At 38.3% G+C, this 18797-nt stretch overlaps 1 protein-coding gene across 1 annotated transcript in view; it reads right to left on the bottom strand.

Moving 5' to 3' along the window:
• Window positions 1–1630: 1630 nt before the first annotated feature.
• Window positions 1631–18797, bottom strand: part of dkk2 (dickkopf WNT signaling pathway inhibitor 2) — a 42309-nt gene continuing 25142 nt past the window's right edge. Inside the window, exons 4-6 of the mRNA XM_072257000.1 lie at window positions 15217–15370; window positions 9663–9812; window positions 1631–6761 (exon numbers count right to left, since the gene is read on the bottom strand). Coding sequence (XP_072113101.1) covers window positions 6523–6761; window positions 9663–9812; window positions 15217–15370 — 543 coding nt within the window. The 3' untranslated portion in view covers window positions 1631–6522. The remainder of the gene's footprint in view (window positions 6762–9662; window positions 9813–15216; window positions 15371–18797) is intronic.

Here is an 18797-nt window from a genome sequence, read left to right as displayed (position 1 = left end):
AATTCTGTATCTGAGACATCTGTGCAGGCCATGTCACTGCATATATTCAAGGTGAAGAATGAAGGACATTTACAATGCAAGGAAGTCAAGGGGTATGAAGAAAGCAAGAAAGAAGTGTTAGGGGCAAGAATGGAGCAGCGCTGACCTAATGAATGTCACAGCTGCTCTGTTCCTGGTCCTCTGCCATCATGTTGTCATTCTCACACTCCTGTTTCTTAAGTTCTTAAGTTCTTTGAATTCTTGATACAGAGGCAATGGATGGTGTAAGGTGGGATTGCAGGTAGTTTGCCAGAGAGCTACTTCATGCTTTCGAATTATGCTTGAGTACACATCTCCAGTGTCACTTTCCTACACTAATCCAGATCTCTTGACTTATGTTTGTATTTTATATCCTAAATTCAAATTTTTGGATTACACTCAATGACTGAAGCTTTATAACCTCCCAAAGATTTTTCTCATTTCAGTCTGGACTGACAGGATCCTTATTTTGAGCCTCTGACTCTTGACTTTAATTATGCTGCTCAGGGGAAACATAATGTCTGCGTCTACTTTGGCAAGGGTTTTGTCTGTTTTGATGTTATCAACTTCTATTCTTCTAAACAGGCCCAGTCCTTCAAATGCAATTTCTCCATTCCCATCCTTAAACATTCCACAGCCCATGAAAGACTTCTTTTTAATAGTGGAATAGGGATTCCTCAGCTTCATGAACTGGTGAGTACTATCACCAGGTATCCCAACGTTTTCTGAATCCATGGGAGAAACATTACTTCACATTGACTGTAGCTGATCAAGAAGGTACCCCCTCACTATTAATTTCTTGTGGGGCAATATAGGAATCTGACACTTTTGCATGACGAATAATTTTAAATGAGAGATCTTTTTGGCTGTTTGGCTCCCTCCTCTCACCACGGGACCTGGAGGTTCAATGGCACAGTAGCTCTGCCTTTTCAGGGTTGGATCAGCACTGAGGCAAGATCAGTCCATCACTGAAAAGGGTCATCCCATCCTGAATTTCTACTGTGGTACTCACTACAGAAACATACCATGTAATCTTCATCAGAAGACTAGATGGCTCCAAAATAAGGCTTTATGTTTGGAGGCAGAAGAGATGGCAGATGCTGGAATCTGGATTCCAGTCCAGATGAAAATACCAATTGTCCATCTCCTTCCATATATGCTACCTGAGCTTCTGATATTATTCCAGCATCTTGCTTATTGCGAAGGCTTTATATTTCAGGCATAGTTATGCCTTCCTATTTTAAACTATACTGTCATAGAAACAAAAAGGTATTCATTCTAATGTTTGACCTAACACCAGGGATGAGTAATCCACTAGTTTAAAGTACAGTTAGTGAGGATAATCAGCTCCCTGTCAATATGGGAGATCCTGCAGCTAAATTCACACCTCTTGCACATAATTGAGTTGTGATTTGTTATGCTTGTGCCCAGGACTCTGACTCCAAAGGAACTTGCTGCTGACCATCTTTCGCGATGGTGTTCAGAATGTGCTTCCAATTTCTACCGTATGAATTCAAGCTCAGCAGCTGAACAACATGGAAGTTAAAAAAGCACACAACACAAAAGTTACAATCAAACAGTGTAATTAATGAATAATTGCAATTTGCTTTATTTTAAAAAAATTATTGATAGTCATATGTAAAATAAATTCTTTTGAATACATGTAAAATACTATACAAAAGAAAACTTTATTTCCCCTTGCAACATGGGATTTAAAACTAAATATAATTGGTTCTAGTTGAATGATATTAACAGCTCTGAAAAGCAACACTGAAACACCTGTAAGAATTCCACAGCAAAATGGTAGATTCAATCTTAGATTAAATAATCTTGCTACTTTAATAACATTGATGTGAAAACAGAATATTGGTAGATGCAAAATTATTAGAATTTCTCCTATTATTCTGAAATCTGTGATACCTGCTTTAAAAGTAAGTCTGAAATTCAATACATATATTCCTTTAATAATTACAAAGGTGACTTTAATATTTATGGTGATGGTGGGTGGTAAGATGAGGGATGTAGAGACAATAGAGGGGATGGGAAAGCCAAGAGATGATAACTTCCATTTGACTTAGCATACCAGCAGTAATTATATCCACAAAGCAAACGGAATAAAGTGTATAGTATATCGTGGTGTCTCATTCCCCAGATCCTGCTTTCTGAGAAAATCCACTGCAAACAATAAGTGTAATAACTTATTTAATACATGACTTTATATGATTGGCATTTGTGTCATCTGTGATCTCAAACAACTTTTCATCTGATCTGCATCTCTCTTCTTTTCCAGCATTAGCAGAAACTCTTGTGGTTGCGTTCATCTCTTCCAACTGTAATTTCTTTCTTGGATATGGCAAGCAGTTACTTAGTTATTCCGAATATTGTGTGGTAACAGATTGGTGTCCAGTTGATTCAAAGTTCCCTTATTTGCATGGATCTTGCTTGTGCCTCTTATAACCATAGATATTCCAAACCACTTTAGAACCATGCACAGACTCCGGTGCAACATAACACACACAGTATCCCTTATAATGCAACTATAATCTCCCAGTAACCTTTACATAGACTGACATTTCGCATCTTGCATCTTAACATTGCATCATCAACAGCACTATTACAGGAAATAACTAGCAGAATGACTGGGATAAAAATAATCCCATTCACTGGATACAGATCAAGATAAACTTCAACAGCAAATTTCAAGCAATTCATCATCTGGACTCCTTTAAAAAGATAATTTTCTGGCAAACTCTCACTGCTATCCATAGTTCCCTGTATAATTCTCTCCAAAATTACCTCATCATTTTATTTTTCCACAGTCACTATAATGTGTGGTTTAAGAAGAGGAATTAACATAATTTATCTATGTTACATCTGCTGTTCTAAGCATTATTCACTAATAGTACATACTTCATTATGCTTCATGTGGGCTTTAAACCCTCGAAGTGTCGGAATATTTAAAATACATCTTGATAATTGTAGCAAACTCTTAAAAGAACAAAAAATTGCTACATGTGTTAGCACAACCAGAAAATTAGACTCAGCACCCAAAGTAGAGACAAGAACTGGCTTGAATTTTCTCTTCAAAAGAAATCTCAGGCTTTGGATTATAGAACTGTACATAAAATTCTGAACATGTTTACATTTAGCAATCACTAACATGTTTTGTGACATTATAAGACATTTTTCTCCTTTGGTACTGATACTGAGAAAAATTCTGTTAATATATGGCATGGTCTATGTCACAATTTCTCTTTTCTCAACCTGATTTCTGATCCTTTCATGCAATATATGTAAGTATTATGACAATTCGACTCTCTAATGTGTACAAGTGTTTCACCTAGTGCACTTTCATCGGCAGCAATGAAGCTCTGTTAAGTGTAAACATGTGCAAATATGTGCTGCCAATGAAATATTTGATCTCACCTTACTGCCATCTGGGTAAAAGTACAGTTCACAGCACATTTTGACAGTCTGTATTTTGGTTCCATGATTTTCTGTTCATTGGGCAAAAATCAAAAATCAAAATCCTGAAATGTACTTTCAAAGTCCAGGGAGTGCTTAACTGGAAAGTCTCACTGAAGTTAACGGGTGAGAACTTGGCCTTTGCCAGCATGAGCTTCAGCAAAATGGCAGTCTGTTTCCACTCTGCAACTCAATTATAGGGAAGAAAATTTGGAGTATGAAAATGTTACTGAATAAAAGGCTTATAATTCACTAGGTTACTGCCTCATCCAATTGTTGTCACTTATGGTTTGCATTTTTTACTGACTGAATCAACTTGTGAGATTAAATATATTGGACTGTGCTGAGAACAGCATGATCTAATATTGTAACCACAGTTCAGTTTCACGGATTGATTAAGAGTTGATAGTGACAAAAACTATCAGCTTCATCTCCTCTTGATAGATCAACTTCATTTATTCTCCCGTCGCATCTCCCGCACCCTTTCTTTCGCCAATGTATGTTACAAGGGACTTCTGCTGAAATTTTGTTTGAAAGTCAGCAACAAATACATGATCAAAGGTGAACTGATATTATTCAACTACTAAATTTCCAGATGTTAAACTAGCCCTAGTGCTAGTTGGACGCATTGCAACAATGAATTGCCTGATTGACTGGTGCCGCCAATTATGATGTCTCTATAGAATCAAAAACATGATCAACAATTATGCCTTCAGCGCTGGAGTGATATAACCTTACATCTCCCTGTAGCTCTATCCCTACATGCGTATCTGATTCACTATTAAACTGAGCTTTAGTCTGCTTCACTGACCCATCAGTTAGTGCATTCCAGATCACAACCTGCTGTAAATCAACGTTTCCACATCAGTTTGGTTCTGTTACTAATAACCTTAAAGCTGTAGTCATAGACTTTCCTGTCAGTTTAAAGTATTTCCCCATTTACACTATCAAAATCTTTTTATTAGCTTGAGCACTTCTTTTAAATCTTGTCACTACTGTCTCTTCTCCAAATTCATTTTCTCTGATCTCTTTCAATAACCTTACTAAACTTTCATTAACTCGCTTCTGCACTCAATCTCAGGTTTTGGCATTTTGCTGGTGCTTAGATTGGATATGGTACCTCAGACCTAACCAGTAAAAAATTGACAAATGTTTCTTGCTTTAGTAAAATTAAGGGTCCTATATATTTTCTATCAGTCTAAATATGGCACCAAAGAACACAGAATACTTTGTGTTTCTGCATCCCCTTCTGAACAGAACTACTTGTAAAATACTGCAGATTGTGGAAATCTGAAATAAAGTCTGAAAGTAAACAGATAATCAGGTACTACATAGAAAGATAGAAACAGAATGAACGTTTCACTTGATGGCATCTGAACAGAATTAGAAAAGCTTTGATGTGAACACAAGACAAGGTGGGGAAAAGAGTGGAAGATAAATGACAAATATGGTGAATGTAGAAGATGAAAGAGGGTGCTAAAGAGATTAATTATGATATAACTAAAAATGGTTTGGAGGACAATGAATAGAAGAAATTGAGAAAATAAAAATACATTTAACTTTGGAAATGGAAGTGCCAGAATGTAATTATCTATTAATTATCAGAAATCACTGAATATTCAATGAGTCCTGAATATGAGACATTGCTCCTCAAGCTTATGTTTAGCTGCATTACAACAGTGTAAAAGATCAAGGACAAGAAGATCAGCATTTACTTTACTTATTTCCTGATTTTCTTTGCCAAATTCATCACTTCATAGCTTCAGGCATTATGTAGAATTTCCCCTCCCGTCAAGCCATTTCTCCAGGTGCTCTGCCTTCTTCCAAAATCTACTGCAGAATATTCTTCTGTTGTTCATTTTTCATAAAAATACACAAATTAGCAACAAGTTGACTGGACCATTAGTGAGTAGCCCTCACTTTAACTTCATGCACTGCATCTTTCAACTTCTGTGTTTTGAAACAGATTTTTAAATATCATGAATCACATCACACTTTGAAGAAAGGAATCCGATACACAAGCTTAGATTGTTTTAGATAAACTATTCAACAAACTTCCTAAAACTTACTCGGTGATTAATTGAAAATGGCCTTTTAACTTTTCACCTTTCCTTGAGATATAAATGTTTAGTCTCAGTTTTCTCAATGATAGATGTGGTCTTATCTATTTGAATTGGGTTAGTGGCTTTGTCTGTAATGTAATGAGAGATAAAAGGGACTTCGAGTCTGCATGAAAATGGTGGATAGATGAACTGGAGAGATATTCTCCATGGTGGAGTTGAGTGGAGGAGCAGATTTGAGGGTCTGTGGGACTTGTCTGTATTATTAAGTTTATAGCTATTAGTGAAATGTTTGAAGTGTGTAACATTGTGTGACTCTGGCGAATGGCATCTCTGCAGATGAAACCAATAGGTTTAATGTGGGAAAAGACATGACTAATGACTGTTCTTTTGCAGCCCGCTGGAGAAATGATGAAAGATGGTGACTACTCCTGCTCTCCCAGAGGCAACACTGCAAGTCAATAAATGCAGGCTTGCATGCATCCCAAAATGTTTTAAAGTGCTGGGACAGGCCCTATGGACTAAATGGCTTCCACTTGTGCAGAAAGGTTATATGTATAGATTTATAGTTCACATAATCCAACCAATATCATTGTGGGTCATTTCCAACAGTGGGAGCTCAAGTGAAGACCTATCAACAACTTCGTGGAGGGGCACTGGGATGAGAAATAAATACCAGACCTGTTAGTGATACCCACACCCTGAGAATTACAAATTGTAATGGAAAATAAAGACTGCGGGCCAATGCTGCCTGCTGCAAGGTTTTTAATTTATTTGAAAATGGTAACCTGTCAAGGATTCGCTGAAGTGAAAATGTCGTGACTCTTGGACCTATCTTCTTCGCACTTTTGCATTAAGCGAGAAAGGATTCTTGTTAAAGAAAAGCTGCTTTAACAAATCCTGCATTATTTACATGATATGGTCCTATAAAGCACCTTGTTTCACACAGTCTCAGGGCTGTAGCACAATCCCAATGCCTTCAGATTTTCTGGCAGATGTGGAGCCTCGATTTGGCTTCTTTCCAAATTTTGCAGGAAAGTCCTTTAGCACAGTCACAGCGCTGGAAAAGCTCTAAGCCATGTGAACCTTTCCTCTTCTGCTTTGTACATACTTCTCCTTGACGAAGAACAGGCTTGCAAATCTTGGTCCAAAAGTGGCGGGCGCAACAGAATCCTTCTGCACAATCAGAAGAACGTAAACAAGAGTCTCCTTCGTGACCTATGCAATGAAAAGGACTTGAAATTACATATTTCTCTCCACATTGGAAAAAGTGTGCCACCAAGGTCCATAGTGGTTACACGTTCAGACAATAACGTGTACTGAACTGATGAAGACGCTACGGGGAGGTGGAGTCTTACTGGAGCAGACAGAGTTGAAGAGTTTTTTGGAGTGAATTCCAAAGTTTGCGGTCTCAGAAACTGAAGGATACCAATATTGAGATTTAGGAACTTTAGAGGGTAGAATTGAAGAATTGCTTGTAGGATGTATACCTGACCAAAGGGAAGGTAGGGCAAACTAATTGTACTCTTTGTATAATGTTATAGAAAATGAAACAGCTCTTGACTGTAAAGAGTTGTAAGTCAATACCTCTTTGTTTAGAAGCCTAAATCTTTCCTAGCTATTGCCTTAAAGCATCGAGAAGCAACATCTGCAGAATGTCATTTTATGAACAGCCACATGAAAGAGCAGGCCTGCCCTCGATAATTTACACCAATTCATGATTTTTTTTTGTATGAGGTCTATTGAGTCCCATATTGAACACACTAGTCGACAAATTGTAGTTGGTGAAAACTTAATCCAATTTTAAACACAAATCCTTCCACTGGCATTGAGAACTATCTGCTGATTGTTTTATGAAAAAAAATACCGTAAAAGTGAACAGGTCCTTCAGAAACAATCCGAATTCATGATTATGGAAGTGATGTGAAGAATTTGAATTCATATTTCTAATTAACTGGGGCAAAGGGAGTGTTCTAACACATGCTGAAGTACGACAAAGCAACCTAGATTACCCTGATGTTCATCAAATTGAGCTTATCTTTCATGCCTATATCCTAAATGACTATAATTTATGTGTTTACTATGAAAAGCAAAGTTAGCAATTATGCTGCTAAGTATTCCTGGAAATGTCATTATATAACCTCCAGCGGTTGCCTTAGTCAGTCCAAGAGCTTATGTTCCATTCATTCCACTAATAACCAGTTGACTAAAATCATCAACAACAGTGAAGAACAGCAGTTTCCTTCCATGTCCCTGCGTGATTTCTTTCTGCTACTAAATTACTATGATCTAAAGATGCCAAAAATAATCTCAGAGGAGTAATGGATGTACAGAAATTAGGCCAAAGATGAGGTGAAAACTTTTGTCGAACTGGATATCCAGAAGACCCTGCAACTAAAGTGGGGGATGTAGCTGGAGAAAATGATCAGATCAAGGATAGATCCCTGAAGATTCTAGATAAAACACTATGTGGGTGAGAACTCTTTTACTTCAATTATTACTGGAGGACACGAGCTATTATCTATCAATGGCAAAAAGGTCTTGGATGAACCTTACTCCAACTGACTGTGTCAAGGACTATAGAGAAGACAAAAAGGAGTAATGGAGCATGGTCACGTTCACTGGATGTGTGGTGTATTTGCATATATTTATGTAAGCATGGTTAGATAATGTAAGTACAACACGTGAAGATTTCCTCACTGTTAGAAAAAGAACCACTATTCAAAGACTTCGTATCCTTTAAAAGTTATTATGAGTAGAATTTATCCACATTTTAATGGAATCCAAGATCCAGTTTAGGGTGACAACAGGATGGGAAAATAGGAAAATAGGAATGTACAGGTCCGCTTCACCATTTAACACAATTATGGCCCATCATTCATTTCAGTGCCATGCTCCTGCTTTCTCCCACATCCCCTGATCCCTTTAGCATTAAGAAATACATCCATCTCCTTTTTGAATATATTTAATGAAGTGAATAAATTTTAAAAAGGGCAAGAGATAAAGGCTGTGGTGAAGACAACCCGAGGCCTCTCTTCCCTGTTGGGAAGCTATAAGTATTTTGTGTGCAAATTAGTACTTGCCTGAAAGCACAGTGCAATGGACAGGAAATTTGTCCCAGAGACTACTTCATGTGAAGCATGTAAAAACCCACCTGGTGAAACAAAGAACTCAGAAATATGTATTACCTTATTTAGAGGGGTAACATCAGTTTGGGATATTTACTGGAGTAACCTTGTTAAACTCCCTCTAGTGAACTTTTGCAAAATCACCCTCTGAAATATGGTAAAAATTATCTGTCATCGCTCCATAATTTTGCTAGTCTGCTCTTCTGTCAGCATGTCGAATGATAAAACATCATTCATAGGCTGAAAAACTTTATTTGCTGGATTTTATTGGTAGTGAATGTGATGAGCCTTGTGACCAGAAATCAAAGTATATTTCTAATTTGCACCCTTTTTGTTGTAGAAGAGGAATTCCCCATCTGAGTTCTAATTATAACTAGACTGGTCTGGAATGGAAATAACTAATGCATTATTTTACAGTTCCACTAGAACTTTAGCCAACACATTAAAATTTTTGACTCACTTTCTTCAAGTATACAAGTTATTCCCAACAGTCTGGTATGGCCCTATATGTGACTGCAAAAGTTTGTCAAATAATGGTGAGTAAGCACTTATTCTGGTGTTATATGGAGCAGCCACCCAAATATAAGTTGTGGGGTTGATTATTAAGTGATCTAATTCACTGCAAAATATTATAAAAATCCACAAGTAGCCGTTGTTTTAAATCAACTTTTAGCATCTTTTCAGTCTCCCACCAGTTGTGGTGGTAAACTACAAAGACTTCGTGGGCAGCATATTCCTGGGATGGAACTTGCTGCTAACTTCATGGTGCATTCACAATACATACACTGCCTATAGCGGTACTGTATCTCTCAAAATGAAGTAGTAGAGGATTTGATTCCCCATAAACAAAATACTAAAATTTCCCTTGGTATCTAGATCTTGATAGCATGGTTAACACTCCTCGGTAAGGTCAGATGTGACACTTGGCCACATGTTCCTGATAAAATTTGAGGCTGATAAAGAATTTAGTAATCATAATGATGTCACTTACCTTTCTCACGTGATGGTTTAGCCTGGGTGTTGCCCACAATCTGCCAGTATGTGCCCTTGGATCCACGGTGAGTGACCTTTTTCGAATGCTCTTGTATATCCCCAGTGGACGTTCTGTGTTGAGTGCCATCAAGAAGTGCAACACAGATCCCTGAGAGAAAGGGTGACAATGGCAAAAAGATTACCACACAGCCAGAAGCTAGTCACCGTTAACCCAGTGGCAAAATCTCAAGGCATGGGAGCACATAGGAGCTCTGTGTGAGTGGCGCAGTGAAACATTGAGTGAGTTCACCATTTCAGAAAGTACCCAACAGCTTGCACCACTGAACTTCTCCTGCAGCATGTGCTGTCTACGTATAGCCTTCATTATGAGCTTGGAATCAACAGAATGGAAGAACTTTACCTCATCCTAAGATATGTCATGTAGAGAAACACACTTGTGCATGCATAGAAACAGGTAGAAATGTTTGTGTGTGTGTGTGTGTGTATACATACATGTATGTTTGTGCTTATAAATGCACAAATAATTCCAGAGATGAATACTTGTGTCTGATCTGTTATCCATTAACATTTCAAGATCAGTCCATTGGTTACCTTGCTGGGCAACTTCCCGGTACCTGGAATCCTATTTCTCAACATTCATTTACTATTTCTTTGGGCAACATAAAATTCTCTTACATTCATTCGTGTCTCCTTTCATTACTATTATACTAATGGCTACTATTTTCTGCTCAAGTGAATGCATTTACTTAGCAACTAAGTGCCTAATTTAGCTTTTTAATGAGTCTAGTAATTTCCTTGCTTCTTTTCTGGCCCACAAAGTATTCTTGTGCCAAATGAATCACTCTATCCATTTGTAATTCAGTTATCCTTTCAGCCACCTTGGTATCTTTATAGTGATTTAAGTTGCTTGCTATGATAGTCTAGGTATCAGAAGAATACAGGAGTGTAGTGCAGAGATCCTTGCTGCTTGTAGACCATGTTCAAGGTTCAAGATCTTAATCTTCAAGCACACTTTTCCTCAATCAACAAAGGCTGTGTTACTGCAAGAAAGATATCACAAACATAGAAAATCCTCTTAATGCACTGAAAGGATAACCAAAAAATGTCAACACCCTGATCCTGGGTCCCAGAACCCTGTCTGGGTTCAAAAGAGTAGAGATCTGAAATAGAAAATGCCACTGTTTTAAAGGGTTAAATTATGAAGAAATGTCTCTTGGAATGGCATATATATGTTTAACAGGTGTGTTGGGTAGGAGATGGTTTTCTTGTTAGTAGTTTCAAAGTGACTGGAGGATTTAATTAGACCATCACAAAAAAAATCCATTCCTTTGTTGAGGTAATTAAGAACAGGGATAATATTAGAATTAGAATCAGGCCTTCCAGGAATGAAATTTAAAGACAATTGGAAAATTGTGATTAAAATCTGGAATTCTCTCCATAACTTGTGGATTCTCTGCAAAGTAAATTGTTGGAACTGAAGGTGACCTGTTCTGTTATTAGTTTCATATTATTCTCAGATGTCTTCAGTTGTCACAGTCCAGCCCCCTTCCCTGCTAAATAATGGCTCAGATCTCCCTACGCTCTTGAAGGAGATACCTGTACCAGTTATTAGTCTTAGTGGATTGTCCAGCCATGCTAGCCTTTATAGATCATATGACTATAGGGCAGAGAAGACCATTTACTATGCACTATGTTGAGAGTCCTTTATACTGGAGCCAAAGTCCATTCCTAACTTCAAATAGTCTTTAAATTTCAGATACCACTCTTCTTTTCTCTCTGTGTTCATCGTATACCATTATACCACACCATTCCACCAAAAACTGAGGTGTGGAGACTGAAGTCAAAGATGATGACAGAAAACTGTTCAGTCTTCATCAGGATCAGCTCTTTTCTGACTGGTTGCTTTCAAGGATTGGTTTATTACTCAGGGGCTAATATGATGAATAGTTGTATTGATAAGTCTGCTACCGTAGAATGGATATGTCCATGCAGCATCATGGTCTATCTGTCTTGATAGAGATATTACCTGGCTCATGGGGTGAATATCATATTGGAGTTTGCATAAGTGATTCTTGATGAGATCACCTTCTTCTGAAGGATAAGGGATGAAGGCAGGAGTCAGACAACACAGTGGTGGTTCCCTTACAAACACCTTGAGCAGGGTTGTCTGCTGGACCTAAAGAACCACTTCTTTCATCCTTCTACATCCATCTCTGGTGCTGTGGTCACTGTGAGTCTTGCAGCTGGAGCAGTAACCACTTGCGGAAGGGTATTGGCTTCAACTGCAACAAATCATCAATCTGGATAAAATCCAGCAGACTTTTAAGCAAGGAAATTGGTTCAACCAACATTCCCCAAGTGATCTCCAGCTTAAACATGCTGTGCAAGTTAAATATCCATTTATTATAAACTGATGCTTATGGTAACTGAAGGAAGTCAGGAAGTGCAAGAGTGTGAGATTTCTTCAAGCTCAACACTTTAACACGACTTCATTGCTTTTTTTTGGGATGTAGTTTCCAATGGGACTATAAAAGAGCACCATGAGACACAGGTGTGAAAAGATCATTCTTGTAATTTCCTTCTGAGAACTATAATGTGGTCAGTTGCTGATATTGCTATAGTATGTCTATAGCAAACTCAGTTTTTACTCATTTTATGTAGGGTAACTGTTTTGCCCTCATCCAGTGGACTGTGTAATTGCTAGAGACAGAGCATCTTGGAATTTGTAGCAGAGAAATGGAACAAAGTGATACATCTGTTCATTGGAAAGCTGCATGCACCATTCACCATGTGCACAATCGCTGAGCCAAACCATCCTTGGTGATCATTTGCAGTCCTTATGATTCAGCACAGAGCTTAGCAAGCATTCAATAATTTTAATTTTTGTTTAAGGATTTATATTTTTACTAACAACTTAATGATTTAATTTTTATTTTTGGTTAATTGCTTTTGAATTGTTTGACAATGTATATAGACCTTGGTTCATCTCGCCCACCTGGCATCATGGATCCAGTTTGTGTTTTGCCGTAGTTACAGTCTGCAGTGCAATGCAAACCCTAGCACTGGAGGACAGTCACAGACAGGGCAAGTCCAGTCCAGCAAGGCACTCTGATGGTGTGCCGGATGGAAACACTGGAGAAATGGGATAAGGAACCTGCTTGGTGATGTCAATTGCCGCTTCTCAAGCCAGAGAGTTTCTTCCACACAGTCCTGCTGTGGACGTTTGCACAGCTGGATTCAGAACTTTGGGCTCACATTGGCTTAAATATTCATACTTGTCTGTAGCAATTCTCTCTGATTGTTTCAGGAAGCGAACAGTGCAGGTTACCACGTCTGAAGGGCTGGTGGAAAAGGACACACATCACTGAATGTAATTTACTCTGAGCTTGATGCAACTGGTGTATGGCAGCACTGTTGTCAATGTATCCCAGCTGAGAATAACCCAGCAAAGGAAACTTTGGTAAATACACCGTTTGGTTTTTGGAAATGAAAATGGGTGGAAATTACTTAAACTGTCTGATTTTCTGTTTCTCTTCCTCATGACCAATTCTTTTCAGAACAAATCCTGAAACATTGGGTTCTTATATCAAACATCCAGTAGAATGGCAGCTGTTCATCACGTTCTGCTTCTAGCATCAGCGGGCTCGCCACAGATCTGATTTATTGGCATGCAGTGTAACAGTGAATTCCCACACCATAGCCACAGAATGTTTTAAAGTTACACCACATTCTTTGTATGTTTCACATCCAGTGCTACAGAACAGACAGGCTGGAACGTGTTGCAAGATGCCAGTACATCTATATTGACACTTATTTCCCTAACTTCACAGTTATGTGCCTGAAATTCTGGGACATTATCTCAAGGATGGAGTTCCCAAACTCACTGGGCAAGCTCTGTGAGCAATTTCACAGCAGTGTCTGCCTTTGGCCTCTTTAATGGGGTCTAAAGCTGTGCACTAACCCTCTGCGGTTCTCCAGCAGATAGGTGTTGTTCTTTTTAACCTACCTGCAGTCTGAATGGAGTGGATCTGTCATGGGGAAACAATAACTCCCAAGTAATTCACATTTATTGCTTTGCTTTTATGGGCTAACTCTTTACAAATATATCTTAAATGATAAAAATTCTAAATGTTTTGTTTTTTTTTCAATAATTTTAATTTTTGTTGAGGAATTTATATTTTTACTAATAATTTAATGATTTTTTAAATTTTTTTGTTTAGTTGCTTTTGAATTGTTTGACAATGTTTCTGAATGTTTTGTATATAAACCTTGTTTCATCTCACCCACCTAAAAGCATGGCATCACCCAAACCCATTGATTTTGGACCCGGATTTTAATTATTGACAGGTTAATATCTCTGGACAACAAAATGTAATCAGGTCGTATGTTGGTGGCTGTCAGCAGGTTCTAGCCTAATTTGTTCGAGCTGGCAAATCACATGATAAGGCCCGAACCAAAGGGTTAACCTCCTATGTATGGACAGCACAGGGAAAAGTTCTGATACCAGATTCATTCAAATTCTGTGAAGACTTCTCTGTGACTACATAAAACAACTAAGTGAGTGGGGCCTGAGGGTGATTCAGGTCCCAAGCCTGAAATTGTGTTGCCCCAAATGCAGCAAGGCGATCAGGTTACTAGGTGTAAACAGAGTTTAAACAAAGGATTTTACAGACATTAACAGACATCCCAGATTTCTATACTTCATCCAGGCCAGCCTTAAAAACTTCAGCAAAATCTCAAAGGGGTTCTGCCCACACATCAGTATCTCCCATCTATTCAGACAACAAGGTAATAAAGAGGAATTCTGCTTCAGTGATATTGGTTTAGAGACAATTGTTAGCCAGACAAATTGTTCTATGCAAACTTTCAAGTTCAATTGGTTGGAACTACAGCAGCTCCAATAATCCATCCCCTCAAACTACAGTGCTGCCTCTGTTCAGAACCTGCACCAATGCAGTACACTCTCAGTACAGCACCTCCATTAGTGCAGTGTTTGCCTTAGTACAGCAGCTATAACAGTGCTGCACCTGCAACAATGCAGCACTCCTTCAGTGCAGGACATCCAGCAATGCAGCACTGAAAGGTCAGACCACCTGTTTTACACTTCTGCGTCCCCACTCCATGCCTTTGAGCAGTTAATGGCCCCTTTCTGTGTCATTATTTATCTAATACAGGTGCTCCTGAAATTATAAATGCTTGACTTGTGGGCACCCCATACATGCGAACAAGCATCTGGGAAACCAGTGCCAGCTGCACTGGGGCTGTGTGCATCTTCTGCCAGGGCGGAGCACCTTCTCTCCCCACCCATCACAGAGCTGCAACAATCAGGTTGCCCCAAGCAGAGTTTGGAGAGCCAAGCAGCCACCGAGCCTTAGGAACCGGCTGGCGGCCACGCTTCTGACACCTGCTGACTCTCCTGTCGCAGTCATTCTATTTGTTTCCAACATACGAATGGCTCAGTTTGGGAGCAGTTCTCAGTAAAGGAGCCCTGTTGTAACCTGGGGGCTTCCTGTAGCATGACTGATAAAGCAGTGATATCAAAGTGCACACACCATTACTGCAGTAATTCCCAGGGCAACACATGGAGTCTCTGTGGCATCGCTTCTTCCTTCGTCTGCAGGAGAGGCAAGTTGGGTAGCCTTGGTGGTGAGAGTGGTGACAGTAACCACTTGGTACACATTCCTTATCGCTACTGCATGCTTGTTTCTGAAGGACAGAACATAAAATCACAGTGTATGCAATTAAGATTTGATTAACAATAGTAACAATAAGTGAAACAAATGCTGTAGATGGTTCTGTGGAGGGGGTGGGGAATATGAGAGCATGGTGATAGTGGGTGGGACCAAAGATTGTTGAAAATCCACTCAGCACCTTGCCCTGAAGGGGAGAGTATCAGGTTTTGATGCACTGTTGGTTGTAAAAAGTGGCTGCACTCAGTAAAATCCCTCGCGTTATTGAACGCTTGTGAAAGATAGCTTTGTCTGAAATCATTTTCACACAGATATCCTCTTCTTATCTCATTCACAATGTCATGTCCCCTTGCTCCACAGTAACCATCACAGATTTTGCTTCACTATTTACTGTTGGGTATGAGACGGTGGAGAGAACAGGAGGATAATTAACACAATAGCACACTAATTGGAAGGGTCATAGCAGACCAGTGTAAAACTCCCAAGGTAACATTGTAACTATGTAAACTACAGTGACATTTCTGCATGCTGAGTTGGAAAAGCTTAAATGTCTTTTTGCAATGAGTATATATTACATTCATAAATCTAGCTATTACAATAAATAAAAATGTTAGTAACTCATTGTTTTCCCAGTCAACTTTAATATGATAATTTCTTATGTCAGCGTGCTGCAATCTTACCTATCAATGACTGCTCTGCAGTGCCATTACTGCTGGAAGGGTGTAATTACAATTTATAAGTTTAAAAAGGAAGGATTTCAAGATTGAAATATATTTATCACATGCATATTGAAACATACAGTGAAATGCATCATTTGTGCATTTTGTATTATATTATATTGACTTTTTTATTGTTTGCATTGAGATAAGTCCTTCCATGGCCTCAGGATCACATTCCAGAGCAGTTTGCAACCAATGAAGAAATATTTTGGAATTGTTATCTCTGTCAGAATGTAGCCGTTTAGTGACCAGTTAGGTCCCTCAGACCAAACTAATACCAGAGCATCTGTCAGTGTGCATTTTGACATGTACAGGTAAATTTCATAATAAATACAAGGAAACATATTTATAAAATGTATAAATTAAAGACATAGGTATAATTTCAAAACAGATCCATAATCACACCAGTTCTGGTCCAATTACCCCCTGTATTTAATTCAATATCTAAATAGCACACAATAATTTGCATACATCATTAAGCTAGACATATAATAAATTCATTTTTCATACTGCATTTTTAAAATAGTGTATATATTTATTTTTTAAAGAAATCTGGAAAAATATTTTTAATTTTAGCTGTAATACCGCAAAAGGTCAAGCAGCATCTGTAGAGGCAAGGAGCTGTCTGACATTTCATGTTGACACCTTGTGTCAGGAATGCATCCATTGCCTCCACAAATGCTGACTGACTCACCAAGTTCCTCTGGCAGTTTGCTTTTTGCTCCTGATTCCAACATCTGCAGTCTCTTTTAAAAGGACGATTTTAAAGGGAAGCCTGATAAAATTTTTTTCTGTTTTAGTTACCATGTTCCAAATCCCAGGCTGCCCCAAAGCAATTACATCAGAGATCAGCTAGCATATAGTATAAAACATGAGTAATGACTATAATATTACAATCTGATTGAAGGATTAAAAGAGAAATCATAAATGAATTTATTACTCACTTCTCATAGCACAATGATTAGATTATCATTTTATAATCACTGCCATGTATCTGTGATTCTTTATAAAGAGGCTACACAGAGAATCCCCTGGAGATCCACAGCAAAATCCACGCTATCTTTTAATTAAGTTTGGGTCTGTATAGTTACAATGCTGTCGGGAGTAATGCTATCTATTTATAGTCAGCAGTGTGGATCTTGGGTCTACTGTACTACTTCTGCCCCTGAGTTAAAAGGTTATGACTTCGTGCTTTATGTACAAGACTTGAGCATGTATTCCAGACTAACATCACAGTGCAGGAGGTGCTATTATACTCAGATGGCTATTGTATAAAGTTGCTGAAAATGAAAAGAAAATTGAAAAAGTAAGTTGTGATTAGGACACAAGTAAGTAGAAATTAGATTTGGTACATCATAACAGCACTGCATACAACACAGGTTCTACAAAATAATTGCAAAATATCCTGAAAGCAAGTGTGCAATGATGTTAACATAGCTTCCATCTCAAACAGCAGTGTTCAACAGCCTCACTCCACTTAAATAATACATTGCTTTCCCACTCTCCTTACATAAGAATTTGCTACTTTATAATCTATATGACTCTGTTTGTCCATTCACTTAATTGGTTTACACTCCTAGCAAATCTTTTACTCAGAATTTAGAAAGAGTATTACTTGATCTAAAATTGGCATTACATGAAATTGAATTCAAGTTATGATCCATGTTGTTATAGAACACAGAAGAGTACAACACAAAAACAGCCCCTTGGGCCCATGATGTCTGTGCCAAGCATGGTACCAATTTCAACTAATCCCTTTTGCTGCACATATACCTCCATTGTTTGCTTATCTGTGTGCCTATCTAAAAGCACCTTAAATGCCACTATCATATCTGCTTCCACTAACAACCCTGTCAGCACATTGTCGGTACCACCACTCTCTGGGTGAGAAAACCTTGCCAGGTACAACCCCTTTAAGCTTTCCTCCTCTCTATTTAAAGCCTTCTAGTATTCAATACTTCTACTCTAGGATAAAAAGATTCTGGCCATCTATCCTATCTATGCCTCTCATAACTTTATAAGCTTCAATATTGCATTCAATATTTACCCAGTCAATTCGTATTTCAACCCCTAGCTCTCAGGACCTGCGCACTTTTGTTGACTGAGCAATCACAATCAGTAGGTGCAGTGATACTATAACTGAGCTTTTGCCGTGTACTTGGAAAAGATCAGTTCTTAAAGGTACAATCACAATAGCAGACAGACACTAGGGGAGGAGAAGGTCTTTACAATGGTGCACTTCTGCACCTTCAACCCTCAGAACCGATCATGGTGCTAAAAAATACTTCTTGTTTTAATTAATCACATCCTTCTAAAGGCATTTGTTAGTTTGAATTCAGACTGAGCACTTGAGAATGTGAATGACTTGTCTCCAGTGAGTTTGGGATCTACTTTATAAGGTGTTTCAGCGTCCACAGAGTAATCCCAGAAAGGATTCTTGACTAAATACAATAGAAGGTCATGCATTTGTTTGCTTTTGACTGTTCAATGAACAGGCATTTTCATGTTCTTGGGAGCAAGGGATGAAATAGGAATAGCATAACGCCTGATGTCACTGCATGATCTTCAGCTGGATGTAATCATTTGGAACCTAGCCTGACATGTTTATTTCATTTGGAATTGCTGCAATTTTATTCAGAAATGATTGCAAATATAATCTACTTGATGTAATCCTGATTTGGAACACATAACACTCTTTCTAAATTCTTAGTAAAAGGGTTGCTA

The sequence above is a fragment of the Mobula birostris genome, chromosome 4 (assembly GCF_030028105.1).
Source record: "Mobula birostris isolate sMobBir1 chromosome 4, sMobBir1.hap1, whole genome shotgun sequence".
In the NCBI taxonomy this organism is placed as follows: Eukaryota; Metazoa; Chordata; class Chondrichthyes; order Myliobatiformes; family Myliobatidae; genus Mobula; species Mobula birostris.
Note: the sequence above shows the minus strand (reverse complement) of the source record. Positions and strands in the feature narration are given on the sequence as shown.